Raw genomic sequence first — 18,395 nt, 5'->3', positions numbered from 1 at the left:
CTAATATGCAGATTTGCTGTTCAAGAAACATTTCTTTATCAGCTGAAAGCAGTTGTGTGGTGTAATATTTGTGGAACCTGTGATTCTTTTTTTTTTTTTCAAGATTCTTTGAAAAGTTCAGAAGAACAGTACAGTATAGTCAAAAAATCATTTATAACAAATGTTTTTACTGTCACTTTTGATTAATGTAATGCTTCCTTGCTGACAAGCAATAATTTATTTTAAAAGTAAATTCTCCGTGCTTGTGGTAAGTGTTAATACAACAACCCAACAATTATATTAATAATAAAAATCAATGTTTTATTTTCACAGAAGAAAAAGCTTTACATGACATTTTGCTGAAATATCTACAATCCAGTTTGAGAAGTGCATCCTCTGTCAGTTATGGCAATCACTCGACCTGTTCAGAGGATGTTGCCAATCTAAAAAACAATTTCATTGTCACAATGCATCCAAATCCTCATCAGTCCACTCCTGCAAAACAGAAAATCCATAAGCTTCAAGCAGTAGCCAGAGGGTGTGCGTCTGAGGAACAAATAATGTTCAAATAAACTTACTTCCTCAGCCACCATCTGCCTTTTCACCACGTGATCATCATCTTCATATCCATGTTTTCTTTTCCTGAAGAACATGGACAGAGGAAAGCATCAGAACCATAAACCCTTATCATCTGAAGACTACACTCATTTAGTAACTGTCTTTGGTGACCCATCAATCTCACACACATCAAAGTAGCTCATAACTGTGTAGTTCTAGATCATATGTAGTTATTGTCCGTGTTCCAGGTTGTTGTTTAACCGCCGCCTCAAAAGAAATAGATTCCATAGACACTTATTATTGTTATGAGCTAGAAATCCTGTCTAAACAGGGTGAAGAACAATCTGATCTATTGCATGTAGCCATTACAATGCCATAGCCTTCTGAAAGTGCTTGAAATTTCTTATGGCTTACCATCAACCCCTCAAGACTTAATCCTGAACGGTCACCATGCCTAATTTTGTCTTTATTTTGCAGAACTGAATGTACCTTTATGGCTGTAGCAACCACTATCCAGATCCTCTGAAAGAAAAGATTGGTAGCAAAAACTCCTCAGATGCAAATGAAGACGGTGGGTGCTCTGGCTCTGGTCAGACAACAAACCGCCAATCTCCATCTCTCAAAGCAACAGATTCAAAACTTAAATTCACACCGAGCCGTCAAAGAGATTATTTCTGACTAAATGATCTCTTGGACATTCCTGTACTGATAATCACGAATCTTCAACAGAAGAACCAAAACTGTGTGTAAATCTGAAAAGCTTGTCGACTTGACCCCTCATGGAGACATCTGCAAACTCAACTTGGATCTGTCTGACTTGGATTGATATCACTGGTGTAATCGGGAGCTGCGAGCGCTAGACTGGGATCTGTAGCAAGCAAGAACTTTGGCACTGCATTGCTCTTGAGCATCAGGGAAGCGAGATGCACGCCTTAAGAAACCGTCTACACTCAATACTACCGCACAAGCTCTTCCTGTTTTCGACTGTGGTTTCAGATAAAGGTAGGCTTAGATCCTACAGATATCGGCTGATTCCTATCTTACCTTCTGAGCCGCTTCGCTTGACAAGATGCTGCATCCTGGCTTTATCTCCAAACCAGTGTTTGTATGTGATGCATGAGCAGATCAGTGAGACCGATTCAATTTTGGAGGATAGATTAAACGAGGCTGGAGCATGCGTCCACTTTTAATAGCCTGCCCCTGTTCTTCCACCTAACCTACAATGGCACCATCTCAAGCTCAAACGAATTCTAAAGCTTGGCTAGAATGGGCCAAGTAGATTATGAGATTCCTGGTTGATTTCAGATCACAAAAAACTTGAGCATCAAGACCTACTGACTGTAAAACGATATGATTTTATTATATCAGTCGGTTCATGTTTATCAAACTTGCTTGAGGAGTTAATTTGGCTGTTTCTTTGTGTATTTTTATGTAAAACCTCAAAACGTATCACCAGTTTATTATTATTCTATATTGTCCTTTTGTTTGCTCGATTTGACAAGTAGTTGCATTGTCCTGTACTCGCTGACTCCCTAACAAAGAAAGTACTGTGGCGGTACCATTGTACAGTGGAGATAACTGATGGAAATACCATGTTACTCTGACATACATCATTGTAATGAATGACTGCCATGGCTAATGTCCAAAAGACTGCTTTTAACCATAAAACCTTGGTAATGCATTCATGTCAGTGGATGAAGGTGTATAATCACTATAACTGACTTGAAACGGCTCACTTTGTACTCATTCCCAGCTTTCATCTACAGCTGATGTAAGGGATTCTGTACAGTACATCTAGCTACATTTTATGACCCAGCAAATCTATGAAAAGCATGATGCGGATTTACTTTTTTTTTTTTTTGTATTTTAGGTAGCTCATGTTTTTTTATTTTTCTATTTTATACTCAAAACCCACAACTTTTGCATCTTAGATACAAAACACCAAGTTACTAACCTGGCTGAATAAAACTCTTAGTATGATTAGTTTTGTGTGCTTTTTAAACCGACTGATCTGATTTGAGCTGTAAGGGCCATGTCAATGATTTAATATTTTCCAACAAATACTCACAAGTTTGTAGCAAATTCAGCATGTATCCTTTCCAGTTTCTGTTTGCAGGCATTGACCTCCTCAGCTTTGGGAAGCTCGTATGCTTTAACAAGACTTGTCATTCCTACAATGAAAACGGACACAATATCATCGATTCAGATCCATCTATAGCAAACATCTTTGATGACCAAAGTTGTCCTTAACACAGCAAGCTTTCAAACAACTGGTTTGCCCAATAAGTTTCTATGATGCACAACAACAGCAAATCAAAAATTCTGATTTATGGATATTATGCACTACATTGGTAATTTTTTTTTCTTCTATAGTTTGAGAAGCCACTCACCGAGGCTGCAATTATTTAATCAAAAATAGCATGAAACCATATTAATTTTAAATTAATTTAATAAACTTTATAACGTAATTCATTCCTGTGAATTATGCAATAATTACTCCAGTCTTCAGTCTCACATGAACTGTTAAGAGTCTCTTGGCCAAAAGGTTTTCGGTCTTCTAAAAATGGCACTTCATAGCTAAATTGATCTTTCAGGAGATAAACCTCTCATAAAATAACTTTGTTCCAGTTCCAGGCCACCGTTTATCAGATTTACCCACTGAATATCTGATACTTTTTATGAAGGTTTAGCAGGGATGTTCAGGGTTATTCATCTCTTATCTAGTGACATTTTAACAGTTGAAAAAGAAAAAAGGTTGCATGAAAAATACTTACGTCTCATTGACTCATACATCTTTGAGAGGGTCTCTTTATCCTCCTTAAGCCCCATGCATTCAGTCAAATATCTGTAAATGTCAAAGAAAATACCTTTTAACATTGTGCCGTCTCAACCGTTAAAATCTCTGAATGCTGAAGGAGAAACCTACGCCTCCATCTTGAGGCCAGCACGTGCAGCACCGTTAAGGATGGCGGTAAGGGCGATCTGAGACGGAGAAAAGAGGAGTCCAGCATCTGTCATTGCTGCTCTGTTCAGAAAGTCTTCTGCACTCTTTCTCAGCATCTCTGGGTTCTCTAATAATGGGTATCTGGTCTGAGAATACAGAAACGGTACACTTCAATTCACTTAATCTACAGTTAGCAATTTTTTCAAATGTTTGAGCAGCCCCAGCCAAGGGCATGCATTTGGGGCGGGACGGTCTACAACTAGGCTTTAGACTCACCTTTAAGTCAATTAGGAAGCCCTCCAAGGGCCGGTAAGGATTGTGAACAACCAGATGAAAATTAAGCTGCTGGATAAGAAGCAGCTCATACTCCAGAATCTGTTCTAGAGCCCTCTCCTGTCCTGCTGGGCTCTCCTGAAGGTTCCCCACAAACTGAGTGCTGGACACATTAAACTCATCCACTTTACAGGAGAGATACGCACAAGTCAACCTGCAAAAGTGGGGCGAGAAGGTCAGAAATTAAAACCCTCTAATAAATCATGATCTTATGACTCTTTCAACTCCGCACACCTACATTATCGTTCGTGGGTGATACTCCATCAAAGAGTTGTTCAAATAGAATCTTCGAAAATACATACAAGCTGTGCCCTGATAAAAAAACAAAACAAACATACACTGGTTTTAAAACACAAAAAGCCAGAACGGCATACTAGATGGTCCGATTTTTAACTGATAAAAGTGACATATATTACCACAACAGATTTAGGCATCACAGGCTTGAATATGGCACAGAAGTCTAGCAATCTCTTCTCATAGTGTCTGAAGAGCACTTTCTCTTCTTGTTCATTAAGAAACATGGATGTATTTATTCCAGGCTGAAAAACAAATGATGTCGAAGTATGATTGATGTTAATGCTGTTAACATTATAAATGGCTGGACTACTGTGCTTTGTGCGTAGGTCTGTAGATAAATAGATAGATAGGATATTTTGTAGACTAGCATGTACAATAAGGGTGTACTCATGTATGTCACTTACCTTCCCACTGGACATGCCTTTTGAGCAGAACTTCCGATTAGCCTCTAATCTTAATTTATCTAAAGATTCCTCTTTATCGTAAATCCAGAATTTTTTCTGAGAGCTGTTGTGATACATGTTGAATATAAAGCTGTGAACAGAACAATACAACTATGATTACACACCAGATACGTGCATTAAACTCAGCTCTCATGCACAGGTCCAGCAGATGAGTATAACGTTACACATATATAATAAAGTCTACATATATTTCAGAACCACGAGTATTTAAGTATAATGCACTGCCGAGGGAGTTAACTAAGGCTATTTTTTCCTATTTAAATAAAAATATAGTTTTATCTTAAGGATGAAATATTTCTGTCTCACCCCTCTTGGGCACACGGTGACTCTCCGTGTGTATCAAGGAACGTCGTACAAATATTAAATAGTTTAAAAAATCTAGCTACTGATCTTTGTTTCAACCGAAGTTTCCACAGTAGGCATGCGCGAGCATAGACAGTAAAAGAAGCCGAGGACAGGTCGCGTATGATTCACGCATTGACGAATTTACGTCGCCTTTGGTCGATTTTTGATGATGTCGATTCTGTTCTCCACTCAGGAGTCTGAATCATTTCTGCGAATCGGTTCTTTAGAACAGTTTGTTTTAAAGATTCAGATCGTACAAACAATTCAGCAATTGTTTTACTTCATGCACCAGGGGTGTCAAATTTAGTTTTGTTAGTTTGGCTCCAACCTCAAGACGAAACACAGGTGAAAAGGGTAAAAAAAAAAAAAAAAAACGATTAGTTATCGCCAGCTGATTGATTACATTGACAATTGCAAACATTTTTGTATTTCAAGTTTTCTACAAAGTTAAATTTAGATATGCAAATTAGTCATTATTTAATTAAATATGCGCTAATTCGCATACATTTCTAGTACAAAAATCTAAACTCTTTTATTTTATTTTTTTGACATTAGATTCAAAAGGAATTCTGGATATTTTATTTTGTCACTTCAGAATTCAGAAAATGATTAGAAAACACTATTTTCTAAATTTTGGGTTGTATATAATGAAGCAAATCCCTTAGCAAAAACCTTCAGGATATAATAAACATAAATAAAAATGTAAGTTTGGTGTGTATAAATGCAACTGAAATGGAGATTTATGGCTCAGTGTAGGACAAAAAAAAAACTCATTTTGAGAAAACGGCCTTTAAAAAATATGTATTGCAATTTAAATGACAAAGATAGATAAAGTGCTAGAAAAGAAACACTTAACAGTGTCTTTTGGGTGTTTTTTTTTCCACTACTCCGAAAAAAACACCGTAAAAAAACCTTGCCTGCAGTGTTTCCTGTCAATTAAACACACCTGGATCATCTAATCAAGGTCTCCAGGATTACTAGAAACTTCCAGTCAGACGCTTTGGAGCTTGTTTGGATCTCTGTAGGACAGAGGCCTTCCAGAACCAGAGTTTGTGCTAAGGCTCATCTTCACACCCATTAAAACGTCCAGTTAGAGCCATTTATAACCACACATGACATCGTTTTATAAAGGTCTTTATTATTTGTTTCTTAATTACTTGTTTTTAAGACATTAAGACTTAATTTATTGAATTTGAACAAATACAATTATAAACCGTGAATGATTCGTACTCGTATAACTTGTCAAGTATAACTCTCATACATAGTCACGCCATACACACATTTTAGTTTTATTTGTCAAATTTCAGCACTGCTCAATTCAGTCTGATTCGTGTCCGAATCTTTCTGACCGAACAGGTTCAACTGATTCACTGAAAAGATCCAACTTAAAAGAATCGCCGCCAGAGTTCAAATCTCCATCGCTTTCTCAGAGAAGAAAAACATGGCCACGAGGAAATATTGCCGCAGATCAATCCAGGAAAGAAAGCGTATCCTCGATAAATATGACCAGCTTCCTCCAATGTCCCAAAGCGCTGCAGCGCGTCTGCTGAACATCTCAAGCCAGCTGCTTTTCATCTGGCTCCGAAGAAGGAATATTAAAAATGCCAAGGCTAACCTTCCCATGACTGTCTTTCCAACTCGCAAGACGCCTCGAGTAAAGTTAGAAGATGCACTCTGGAGGTGGATCGACACTTCTCGTGAGAACGGAATTACAGTTGATGACTCAACGATTCGTAAAAAAGCCACTCTGATGGCTACAGAAATGGGCCTCTGTAATTTCAGGGCAACAACAGAGTGGTTGACAATCTTCAAAACACGGGAGACCGTAATACGAAAGATGTTCCAGGTCGACCGAAAAACGGGAGATGCACCAAAAGAGCCCAAATCCGGTAACAAACCTAAAACCAATCTTACAGCCAAAAAGACTCATCGAATCGAAGCTGCAATGTGGCGGTGGATCGATCATTCTCGCGAGAGCGGCATCAGCGTAGATGAATCGATGATTCGTTCAAAAGCGGCTCGGTTGGCCAGGACTGTGGGTTTCCGTAACTTCAGAGCGAACTCACAATGGTTCACCCGCTTTAAAACTCGAGAGGGAATCGTACGAGCGATGTTCCAGATCGACCGAAATAACCAATCTTCGGATAATAAGACGGAGGCACAATTGGTACCAAGGATCGATTTCACATCTACAAAGACGCGACAACTTGAAGCGGGGCCTCGGAGATGGATCGATCATTCTCGAGAGAGCGGTACTGTTACAGACCAAATGATTCGTTCAGAAGCGACTCGGTTGGCTCGGTCGATGGGGTACCGTAACTTTCGAGCAAACTCAGACTGGCTCAACCGATCTAAAACCCGTGAGAAAGTTGTAGGAGAGCCGTTCGAGTTCAAACAGTGTTCAGAAAATCCCCAAAGCGACCAAACTGAGGACAGAAGTGCGTCTGATCAAGATAGCCAACAATCTGATGAGAGCACAACGGACCAATCGAGCGATGAAAGCGACGCACTAACGGATCTGGACATCCCCAAACTCGAACCGACAGCTGTCACGGCAGAGCTCAACGGGGATTTACACACGGTCACCGTACCTTCACTGTGGCAAATGAAGGAGGCTATGAAAACACTGGCCACCGGGTTACTGTACAGAGGATTCTGCGACTTTAAACTTCTTCATCAGTTTGAAAAAGAGGTTAGCACTGTTTTGAGAAGATCTGTGGCCCTAGCAACGCACAGCGGATCTCAAGCATAAAATTCTGGGACTTCAGTGCGTTGTACAGTTTTAGAGACTGGTCCATTATGTGTGTAAATATAACCGTGTTTATTTCATCCTAATCATAACGGGACAGGTGCAGCACGGGCTCTCTCTCAGATGACCACATGGGGGCGCCAAGTGTTTGTTTTAACATTCTCATATGTTCGAAATGTGGTTCTGTTACCTATTGATATTATTATTATTATTTTTAACCCAGTTTTTTGATTTGCAGCGTTAATGTGTGTTACATTATCGTAAGTGCTTAAATTGTTCAACGATGTTGGTCTAAACACTGTTAAATTACTGACTTTTTTTTTTTAATTTGTAAAAAAATTTTTATTTTAAAATAAAAGCTTTTGATAAAAAAATCTGTTGATTGACGTTTATATATATATATATAAAATATGGAAAAACCGTTAGGCCAAACATTTATCTTTTTAAAAAGCCACTGAAGCGTATAAAGCAAGACCGAATAAATTACCAACCACCTATTTGAGTAGGGCTGTGTAACCTAATTTGCATAAACATGAGTAATTTATGAATAATAAATGTCCTTGTATTCAGCGCGATCCATTAATTTGCATATCACCATGGCACTACAGTTATTTTTCCTGTGTGTTGTGCTACCATGAAGCGATAAGAACCTGCATAAAACCGAATCAAAAGGTGAGTATGTACTGCCTTTTTACACTCTCTAGTCTCCTGCTGTTGTTTTGGGGTGATATATGTGTTTGTAGCCTACCTAAATAACTGTCTTTTTTCATGCTTTTGAGTGGGCACAGGCTGTTGTTTGCTTATGTGTGTGGCTACAATCACTATCATGTACTAGTGCTCTGTCATTGTGTGGATTGCATAAACATGATGTTTCACTGCATTATTGATGAGATCCAAGCTCTGCCTTATAGGCAGCTGGGAAGACGCAAAAACTGGTGAAGTGATGGATCACGAGAAGATACCTAATATATAAATGTTTCTTTGATGGCAGCTTCTCAGACCCTCTGGTCAGTGTTTTGTCGTTATCAGGTGGTGTGGTTGAATTAAAATCTCATTTCCATGTAGCACAGGTATGGACAGATACTGTTTCTGAATCCATCAGAGGTCATTTGCATGATCTGTTTGTCACGCAGCAGCTGATAGCCGCTGTCAGCACTGCCTTTAGCCTGGAAATGTGGGCTTTAGGGTGCCAAGAAATTTACAGTTTGACATTTTGTCTGTATTGGTATTTAATGCAGGTGGAGATGAGTGAGTATCCTTAAATTGTGAATATATTCTGGCAGATGACTTTAGTTATCAGCTGATGTCTTTGGGTACTGTTGTTTAAAACAGGTTGGAAAGAAATCAGCTGTGTCTGACACTGTCCACAGTGCCTCAGTTTATCTTTATCTATATTTTGTCAATATTTCCTCTCTGTAATTTGGAAAAAATGATGCATACTGATGGTTATGAATAAATCAATGTCCAGGCTTGTTAAATTGATGGTGTGGAGAGATAGAAATGTCTTATATTACTGTCGTCGTGATGAACAGCTGTCACCGTGTCCCTCGGTGCCCGGATTTGTAAGGCAAAAAGTCAAAGATTGTTGTGCTGAGGCTCCTTGTTGAGGTCTGAGCAAATAATAAACTCGTTATGTTGCATTCAGGCTAAAGTATGTTTTATGCACATATTGAAAGTGTATGTCGGGGCTTTTTTTAACAAGTATATGCTCGGATCATCTTGAAAGAGCAATATCGTGGCATTGACCCTTTATTTCTGTTAGATGCAATATGATCTATACTGGGAAGAACCTCCCAGAGTAATTTACCTGCATAATGTCAGTCAATGTTACCCATCAAAAAGATTGTCTATAAGCTACAAGTACTACATAATGGCTCATGCATGTAACGAGGACATCCATTCAGACGTTCCGTTGTGGCCTTTATCAACTTAACACCACAGTATACAGACTCTATAGAGAACCAAAACTCACTAAGTTCTGTGCAATATGCTGGAAGATATTATGGAAATGTGATTTATGTAAATTTGTAGCCAGTAGTGCAATATCTTGGAGCTCTTTTGTAAAATGTTGAGCATAATATTCCTCTTCATAATTATTATTATTATTATTATTATTATTATTATTATTGTTTTTTTTTTTTCTTTTTTTAGACAATTTATTGGATTTTTATTATATATTGTTTCATATATCAGTTTTATTATTTTTATATTTAGATGAAGTTAAATTTAAAGCAAAGGTACATTTATTTATTTTGATCAATATGTAATATCAAATTTTCCACTGAAGTGATGCCTAAATGCACATTTAAAACATTTTTTTTTTCTTTGTTTTAATTTTATTTAGACAAAATAGTAAATAAACCTATGTCTTTTTATAATTTAAATATTGTAAATCCATAATATTTCATTGATCTTTTGTTGAAAAAAATAAAATCCTACTCTGAAAACCCCTTTTTCCAGCAGTCAAATTTACATTTATGTTGACAATGAATAATATTTAGTATTTATTTTTCTTTTGAACTGCTTTTAAACCCCAGTTTTTGGTTTGGGCTTTTTAATATTTGGATGTGTACCAGACACTGGCACTGAACAAAGGCAAGCCCAGGCGTTCACATATCATCCACTCTTTATGCAAAATTAATGCATGCACCCCCATGACAGCATGATTTAATTTCCTCCTCTCATTTTCTGTCGCCCGTTGCCATGGACACCGACGGAGGGCTGTTGTGATATTAGCTGCTACAATATGGACAAGTGCAGCTCTCTCCATGAAGCAAACAGCTACTAAATCACATGACCTCATCAAATCTCTATTCTGCTTGCAGACTGGCTGGCACTGCGCCATGATCAAGGGATGTAATATATTCATAGCTTACTCACAATTTCAGGTTGAAAAACCGTTGACGATTTCTGTCAGACGTAGCCTTCGACTCATTGGAAGTGTTATATTTACAAAACCAAACTATTTTGAAAATTCATTTGTCAGAAACACGACGATTATTCCTGTAACGTGTTTTGGAGGATAGAAGGATGCTATTGGCTTGTGGTCTTCATTGCGACAAAGGCGATTGCACTAGAGAAGATGGCGTCATAACACCATGCACAGTGTTGACTGTGTTGCCACCCAGATCATGTTGCCTGCAATGACCAATTGTGTGTGTGTTTATGCGTGTGTGTGGAAGCATATTAGTCTGCCAGCGGAGTAATGTATGCCTGTGAATCCAAGTGTGGAGATCAAAATGTCTCAGGTTGGCATCGGGCACCCTTCCCCCATCAGTTCCACACACACACACACCCCACAGGTCCCGTTCTAACCATCTCTCTCTAATTGGGCTCTGTCTAGATTCCTCAGCTTAATATTGCATCCTATTTGCTTCTTGTTTTCAGTGCATTTCCAGCTGTACAATACCATACTACGATGCCGACTTTAAGTTTCAAAACTGGTTACACTTAGTTATAAATGAAAACACAATTCAATGACATTTTTGCCTTTTGTATAATAAACTTCACAAGGAATTAAACCAGCACTTAGCTGACTTCAGCTAAACAATCACACTATTGTCTTTACAGCAGAATCTGAATTGTGTCCCCAAGTTCATATAACTGATTCTGCTAGTCTCCTGTATATCTTTGTGAGGCTGCTTTTACACAATCTGTATTGTATCATAAAGTGTTAAAGAAGTAAAGGTGACTTGATTTGATTGGACAATTTAGTTCTTTGAGTGTACAATATTATGGGAGGCTGTAACTAATTAATAATTTATCAGTTTGTCTTAAAGGAACAATTCAGTAAAACTGAAAACTGTCATATCATTTACTCACCCTCATGTCGTTCCAAACCTGAATGACCTTTTATCTCCTGTGGAACACACACACACACACACACACAAATCCAAAATATATTTTGTCTTCCTCAGATCAGACGAAAGAAAGTCATAAAGGTTTGGAACAACATGAGGGCAAATAAACAATGCCATTTTTGAGGTGAACTATGCCATTAAGTTATTAATTTATTACAGATTTTTTTTTTTTTTATAAGCAATTTATTATTTTTCCTCACTACTGAAGTGACAAAGAAAATATGAAAATATGGACACTCCTGTACGTCCGAATCTGAATTCTGACCACTCTTATTCTGTCAATAAAGCTGAAGGTGAATAGATAATCAGACAGCAATCAGAAATTGAGATCTGCCATTCAAATGCTATCTTAGTGTGGACGGAGAAGAGGACGGGCAGCCTGAGAGTGCAAGCATTCATGTGAAAATCCAATCCTTCACAGTACACAGCCCCCGCAAAGCCTGCAGAATGACCCTTTTATCAAAGTGCCTTGTCCGTAGCTCTCCAAATAGCCAGTGCGCTCTCAAGGAATAGATGCATGTACAAACCTGGCTGAGTAATGTATGACCTGTCTTCACAATGTTCTGGGTTTCTGACCCCGCCGTATGTGTGTGTGTGTGTGTGTGTGTGTGTGTTGTGAGAGTGTGTCTGTATGTTGTCCATGGTATGTTTTGAAATGGGTTTCTTATGGTCAGGTGTCCAGAGCATCAAATGTGTTATTTATGTGGCTTTCACATGTAAAAATTTTATTTTACTGCATTGAGAGTGTTTAAAATGACAGTGTGGTCATCCTAGGGTAAGAAGGGTGTACTTACACTGAGAGATGAAAAATATGCCATTGAAAATGTATTATTTTATTAAAAGAATTTCTGAAAGTTGTTTCTAGGGGGAGAAAGGGCCAAAGCATTATCGTACAGTAAATTATTTCAGAAAGGTGGTGGGGAAAACGAAACAAAGAAACAACAACAAATTTGGTTTGTATGGAAAATATGGAATTATGGGCTATTCTGAACACTATGATGCCATCAGATAACTGTGAAACGCCAAATCATGATTTGCCATTTCCTTACATTCACGTCAAAGCAGAAAATAAATGCATTTTAAACAAATCTCAGTAGGACAGACATCTGAAATATTTTCCCTACAACAATTCCACTTGATCTGCATATTTTTATTTTATACAGCATGCTGGTTTTTATAATTTAAAATGTAGTTTCCATAATAATATTTGAGCTGTGTGTGTATGAAATGTGTGTGCCTCTGTGTGGATCTGACTTTAATTAGACTGTATCAAACTGCAAATAGCCCCCTTGTGGTCATTAGTTCCAAAATGATTTTTTCGTAATAGACTATACTGGAAACCTAATTGTAAAACATTCTCAATCCCTTAAAACAGAGCTGATTCTTTACCGTGGGAAATCTGAATTTTATTCACATTCCTTATTTTTGGTTTTGTTTTTCCTTTAAGGATGTGTTAATATGGTTACAATTATTTACAAAAATAAAAAATACACATGACTACAAAATTAGATAACGTGGACTATACGTATATGTAATCTATACATTTCATAACACGTTTTAATTATTTAAAAAAGCTGCAGTTGGTTCCCAATTCCACCCCTAGATGGCGCAATGATCTCGTTGTTTGACTAGGCGAACGTAATTTAAAAAATTGCCCTGATGTGAGTGATTTTATAACATCTCTAAATGTTCCCCTATGCTTTCCAACATATTTAACACAGAATATTTAAAGCTATACCCAAAAAAGTATATATATATATATATATATATATATATATATATATATATATATATATATATATATATATATATATATATATATATGAGTGTTCGTGCGTGTGTGTATTTTTGACTAGTCTACCTGAGCAAGTATGGACTAAGCTGACAGTAGAGTTTAGTACTATGGACTACAAGTGGCTGTTGATTAAGCTATTGGCCTTTATAGGCTACTCTTCTGTCTTTCTTTATTCCCTGCATTCACCCCTTTTGCGTCTGAAAGAGACCAAATGGATCCCAGCAGGTGAAAGTAAAGAAACGTGAAAAGACGCCCCTTTTTGGTTCTGCTTTCACACCAACACAATACCCCGTCCCACCTCTTTCTGTCCGGGTTTCCTACCTGATTAAACCTCTTCCTGTGAACCCATTGATAGATGGTGCAAAACCTAAATCAACAAAAGCTGTATGAGCCCCTCTTAAAATTTCAAACCCTTTTGACAGTAGGCCTACACTTCAATTAGCTTTTGTTTCTTGTGTGTAGTGAGCATGTGACAGAGAGAGAGAGATATCTTGTATGCTTTAATGTAATAGTTTGCTTGCTGATTAATTTACAGATTTTATTTTAAGTGTCTGCCTGTCATTGTCTGCCTGTTTCTCTAGACTATGTTAGCTGATTTCATTCAGTGTATGCTATTTTCCCCCCTTGTTGTATTAACAGTAGCCTACAAGAAACACAGAAAAATTACAGAACTGTTCACACTGTTGTTTGTCATCAGACTTTTTGAATTAGTGGTTTGTCGTGAATTGCTGTTTTGTTTCCGAGACTTTTAATTTCTGGTGCATATAAATGTGTGCAAATGTATTCTATTATCGGTGTGTTAACTGTTAGCAGGCCTCCTTTTTGTCATTCAAATGAGGGCTAAACTTCAAATAAGAATTTTTCGCCTCATCCTCCATGCAGTGTTTGGTGTCGGTGAGTGACATGGGAACCCGTAATTGACTGCGTGTGTGGGAGCAAAAATAAAGAAGGTAGGGTAGCCTATATGTAGATGTAGATGCTTCTGTTCTTCAGGATTGACATCCTGCATCCATGACAATTATAAACATTGAGGCTTTGATCAGTACTCTACTGTTGCCTCTGTATCACTCTTTTTCTAAATTTTAACCAATTTTTATCAGTATATGTTTAATTATGTTTGGTGGTGTTTCTTAAAATTGTGTATACAGTATATACTCCCATTAAAAATGGGCATTTATGGTTTTTCATAAATGAGCAAATACCTCATGTGTATTTAATATTTAATTGGATGGAATAACCCCAGTGACCAGTGTAAAATGAATTTAAAGCAATGCATTTATAAGTTATATAGTCTGTAATATTTTATTAGGTTTGGATATTTTTTTCTCGCATTTTTGTTGTAATCTCTTTTTTACCCCTCCGTGATTGCTTAGCATAAATTCAACATTTACAATTGAATACTCACTGATATCATCGAGGGATCCTTAATGTGAAGCATTGAGAAAATTCAACAAAAAAAATAAAATAAAGAAATAAATCAAATGAGTAAATCTATGCTCCATTCAACTAAAATATCAATTAATGAATAACCATGTATTAATATATTTAATAATAAATGCACACAATAATAAATGCTAAATATTACAATATCATATTGGCAACAATACAAAACAATAATAACATGCGGTAGCAAAAACCAAGATCTTTAACATTTTATTCCTCATTTTCTCCTTAACCCTAATTCTGCAAGTAAATAAGGCAATGCAAGTAAATAGTGATAGGGAATATTAGTCTATTAACTATAAGTGTCAAGTCCTTGTGAGGCCATACATGAAAGAGCTTTATGTGTTGTTGACCAACATTTGAGTCATTATTCTGTGATATAATCTCATAATTTGCACCACTATGAGAATTACATCATAATTTAGGTACATTTTTCAGACAGCAGCTCTGAATAATTTGCCAATCTCTCTCGTTTTTTTAAGTGGTGATCTGACTGAAAAACCCATGGAGAAGTCAAGTGCTACCAGAGGGGTGAGAGGTGAGGTTGGCACAACCCTGTGGTCACCTCCAGGCGTGCTATCACACACTGACAGGCAGGCGTGATGCCACGGCACTTCACACAAACATAGCCACATTGACAGCCCACTGACCCAGGCTGACAGCACCAGGAAGAAAAAGGGGGGAAGGCAGAAGTTCTCAGTGTGTCCGTCACGGTGTGAGCGTGTCGGGGTGTCAACAACTTTTTTTCTTCCAGTAGCCCCCAAACCTTCCGCAATGGAACACGGTCACATACCCAAACATCTGTGACCTTACTGGACACGGGTCACTGTACATTGTACAATAGCATTCAAGATGGATGAAATGGCTTTAGATATACTAAATGCAGTATGTCCATGTCATTACTGATGGGTTGAGCTGAACGACTTGTAGACAGAGGATAGGATTTAACTTGATTTAGCTAAGTTAATATAGCCAGACTAGAATGGATGTGGCTCTCTGCCAGCTAAGCATCTTTGTCTTCATTATAATAACATGCTATAGTGGGCTTAGCTGTTAACAGTTAGTTCTTGAATTCACCAGTCAATAGAGCCTTTCAATTATGCCGAGACACACCATAGAGCTCTGTACTATCCATGACTCTTTTGTCAAAGAAAGGCCTTTGAAAGGATTCTATAGAAAGACTTCAATGTGCAGAAACTCGAGCAAAAACAATACATAAAAAATTGCAATGAAATTACATCACTGATCATACAGAGGTCTTTTACTTCAATTTGAGACAGCAAGGCCATCATCCGTTTTCATCCTGTGTACATGTGGGAAGGGAAGTGGAGGAACCGCGTTGTCTTTATGTTTACGAGCAAGAGAGGTATACTCTCTGATTCCCCTTGAAGTTTCGAGAGATACCAGTGAAGATGCAGGCCGTGAAGATGCAGGCCTCTGAAGTTGATAACCCCAGCATCATGTGACAAGCAGATGAGGAATGACTGAGGCTTTCGAAGCCCTGTTGAGATGCCTTCTCATTAAAGAGCAACCTCTCAGCTCTTCTGTAAAGAATCCTCAAGGAAGTTGACCTCCTTGCCATGGTAAAAAAAAAAAAAAAAAAAACATACACACAATTTAAAATTCTCCACTATAAAGCTCAAAATCCTCTTGCATTTCATGTTTGTTTAAAGAAAGGTCGAGAGAAAGGAGGAGACATTAGAGGGAGAGTGAAGACAAAACAGTTTAGACAGAGTCTCACAACAGAGTAGGAGGCACCACAAAAAAAGATGGACAATAATGTTTAAGACTTATTGTTTAAGTCTCAATAAAGTCTCAAAGTCTTGTCCGCCTCTAGATGTCTTCTATGTTAGTGTCTTTTTGGTCTTTTAGGTCCATTTTCCATGGCTTGCACTCAGCACCAGGTGGTTACAGTTCCATGCATACTACAGGGTCCTTAGTTTTTGGTAAGAAAGGACTGATAGTTTATCCCCTTCATGCTGAGATGATGACAAAACTCACCCTGTGTTGGAGCCATGTGTAACCAGGTAGAGCCTCATCTTGTGTAGGCACAAGATTGAGCCTCTTCAGGGTCCCTCAAGCCCATTGAAGCAGGTTGCTGACTGTCTCTAGGTGATGAGAGGTTGTTGAGGGCATGGAGCCATGCTGACAGGCATGAAAGGACCAAAGATCACCTGTCACAGGCATCATCACATCAAAGTCCACAAGTGACTCCTTGTGTGAGGGATCTGCTCATGAATATACTGGGCAATCTGATCCCTCTTATTAGCGGGATAAGGATTTTGTGGGTTGTGTTTTGAGCACGGATGGCACATGATAAAGCACCACCCCACTTATAGTATGCGTGCTTTCACCAGGAATATGTTTTAGGGCTTTTTAATGGTATCATCATCTTATTATTAGTGGCAAGACCCCTGAGTGCTGAAGTGAAAGGGGCTTGTGATGTCCCCGTGAGCCCTTGCTTTTACCCCTTAATCCGCTGGCTAATAAGTTCATAGCCAGTCCATATGCTCTGGTGCAGTTCGGGAGGGGGGAGGTGTTGCCCCATGCTACTTACACCGAGCGGACCCATTTCTCAGGTACCTCTCCTGCTGACCGATCTTTTGTTCTATCGGATCAGTCCACTCCACGGTCAGAATAGTCTGAATTGATTAGCCCTGCACCGTATAATTGCCAGCAAATCCCACTGAATCGTTTCCCATCCATTTGAAAAGGACAATGTTCGTTCTTTTTCTCCCCAGCTTTTCTCGGTGCCCCTCCCCCATTACCCTCCTTTTCATGCCGCTTGGTTTGGCTCCCACCCCACACCCCAAGCCACCTCCTCGAGGTAAGACGAGAAGGGGGGAGGGGCCGGAGGAGAAAGCGGTCCTATTCCGGACGAGCCCCCTACCCGAGTACTGGCAAAGGATGAAAGCAGGCGGCGGGTGGATGTGTTCTAATCTGTCACCCTGGAGTGTGAGTGGCGGGCTGATCGGAGTCCTTACCTGCCGGTGCACAGTCAGGGTTTGGAGGACAGTGGGAGGAATCCAGGGAAGGGGAAAGAGCTGGGGTATAGTGTGAAAAGGGACTGTGGGGATATGCACAGGATTATTCAGAGGCCCAGGCGCCAACGTCAACTGCCCCTGCAGCTGTACTTAGTCAGTCGAGAGGCCCAAAATCTCAGGTCGGGGCAAAAGTCCATCAGTCTTACTGAGAATATTGTTATGTTAAAGTAGACCTGGAGGGCCAATCAAGTGTGCCATGTTTGGAACAAAGACTATTTTAACATGTTTTACTTTGAGATGGCTTTTTCGGGACAGCTACAATTCAGGTCTCTTTCTACAATGTTTGTGACTGTTCCATGCTATAATTTTATAGTTCACAATTCATTTTAATATCACACATCATAAGTTCTGCATCAGCCATTAGGCCAGAAATCTTGCCCAGAAATGAATGTGACCCACCTTCCCACCGTTCGACAACATGCAGGTTTTACCATTATCCTTGAGCCAGGCAGAATATCTTTCATGAGGTTTTGAGGTGTACAGACTTTATTAGGTCATCATTAATAAGATGCATTCCAATAAAGTCAAATGTCTAATTAACATGCTTTATCCTCTTCATGCACCATGAACCTCACCTTGAGGAT

At 38.6% G+C, this 18,395-nt stretch overlaps 2 protein-coding genes across 2 annotated transcripts; one reads left to right on the top strand and one right to left on the bottom strand.

The window, feature by feature from the left end:
- Positions 1-274: 274 nt before the first annotated feature.
- On the bottom strand, positions 275-5,048 carry LOC127957783 (cyclin-H-like). Its single transcript, XM_052556454.1, has 10 exons — positions 4,882-5,048; positions 4,516-4,645; positions 4,231-4,353; positions 4,053-4,126; positions 3,758-3,968; positions 3,464-3,627; positions 3,312-3,382; positions 2,606-2,708; positions 558-621; positions 275-474 (listed from the first exon to the last, which is right to left on the bottom strand). Exons 2-10 carry the CDS (start codon positions 4,630-4,632, stop codon positions 442-444), a joined length of 960 nt encoding a protein of 319 aa, XP_052412414.1. The 5' UTR covers positions 4,633-4,645; positions 4,882-5,048; the 3' UTR covers positions 275-441.
- Positions 5,049-5,885: 837 nt separating this feature from the next.
- Positions 5,886-8,239, top strand: LOC127957077 (uncharacterized). Its single transcript, XM_052555441.1, has 2 exons — positions 5,886-6,051; positions 6,277-8,239. The coding sequence occupies exon 2, from the start codon at positions 6,362-6,364 to the stop codon at positions 7,670-7,672; it is 1,311 nt and encodes a 436-aa protein (XP_052411401.1). The 5' UTR covers positions 5,886-6,051; positions 6,277-6,361; the 3' UTR covers positions 7,673-8,239.
- The last annotated feature ends 10,156 nt before the right edge of the window (positions 8,240-18,395 follow it).

The sequence above is a fragment of the Carassius gibelio genome, chromosome B5 (genome assembly GCF_023724105.1).
Source record: "Carassius gibelio isolate Cgi1373 ecotype wild population from Czech Republic chromosome B5, carGib1.2-hapl.c, whole genome shotgun sequence".
Classification (NCBI taxonomy): domain Eukaryota; kingdom Metazoa; phylum Chordata; class Actinopteri; order Cypriniformes; family Cyprinidae; genus Carassius; species Carassius gibelio.
The sequence above is the reverse complement of the archived record's forward strand: the minus strand, read 5'-3'. Positions and strand labels throughout refer to the sequence as shown.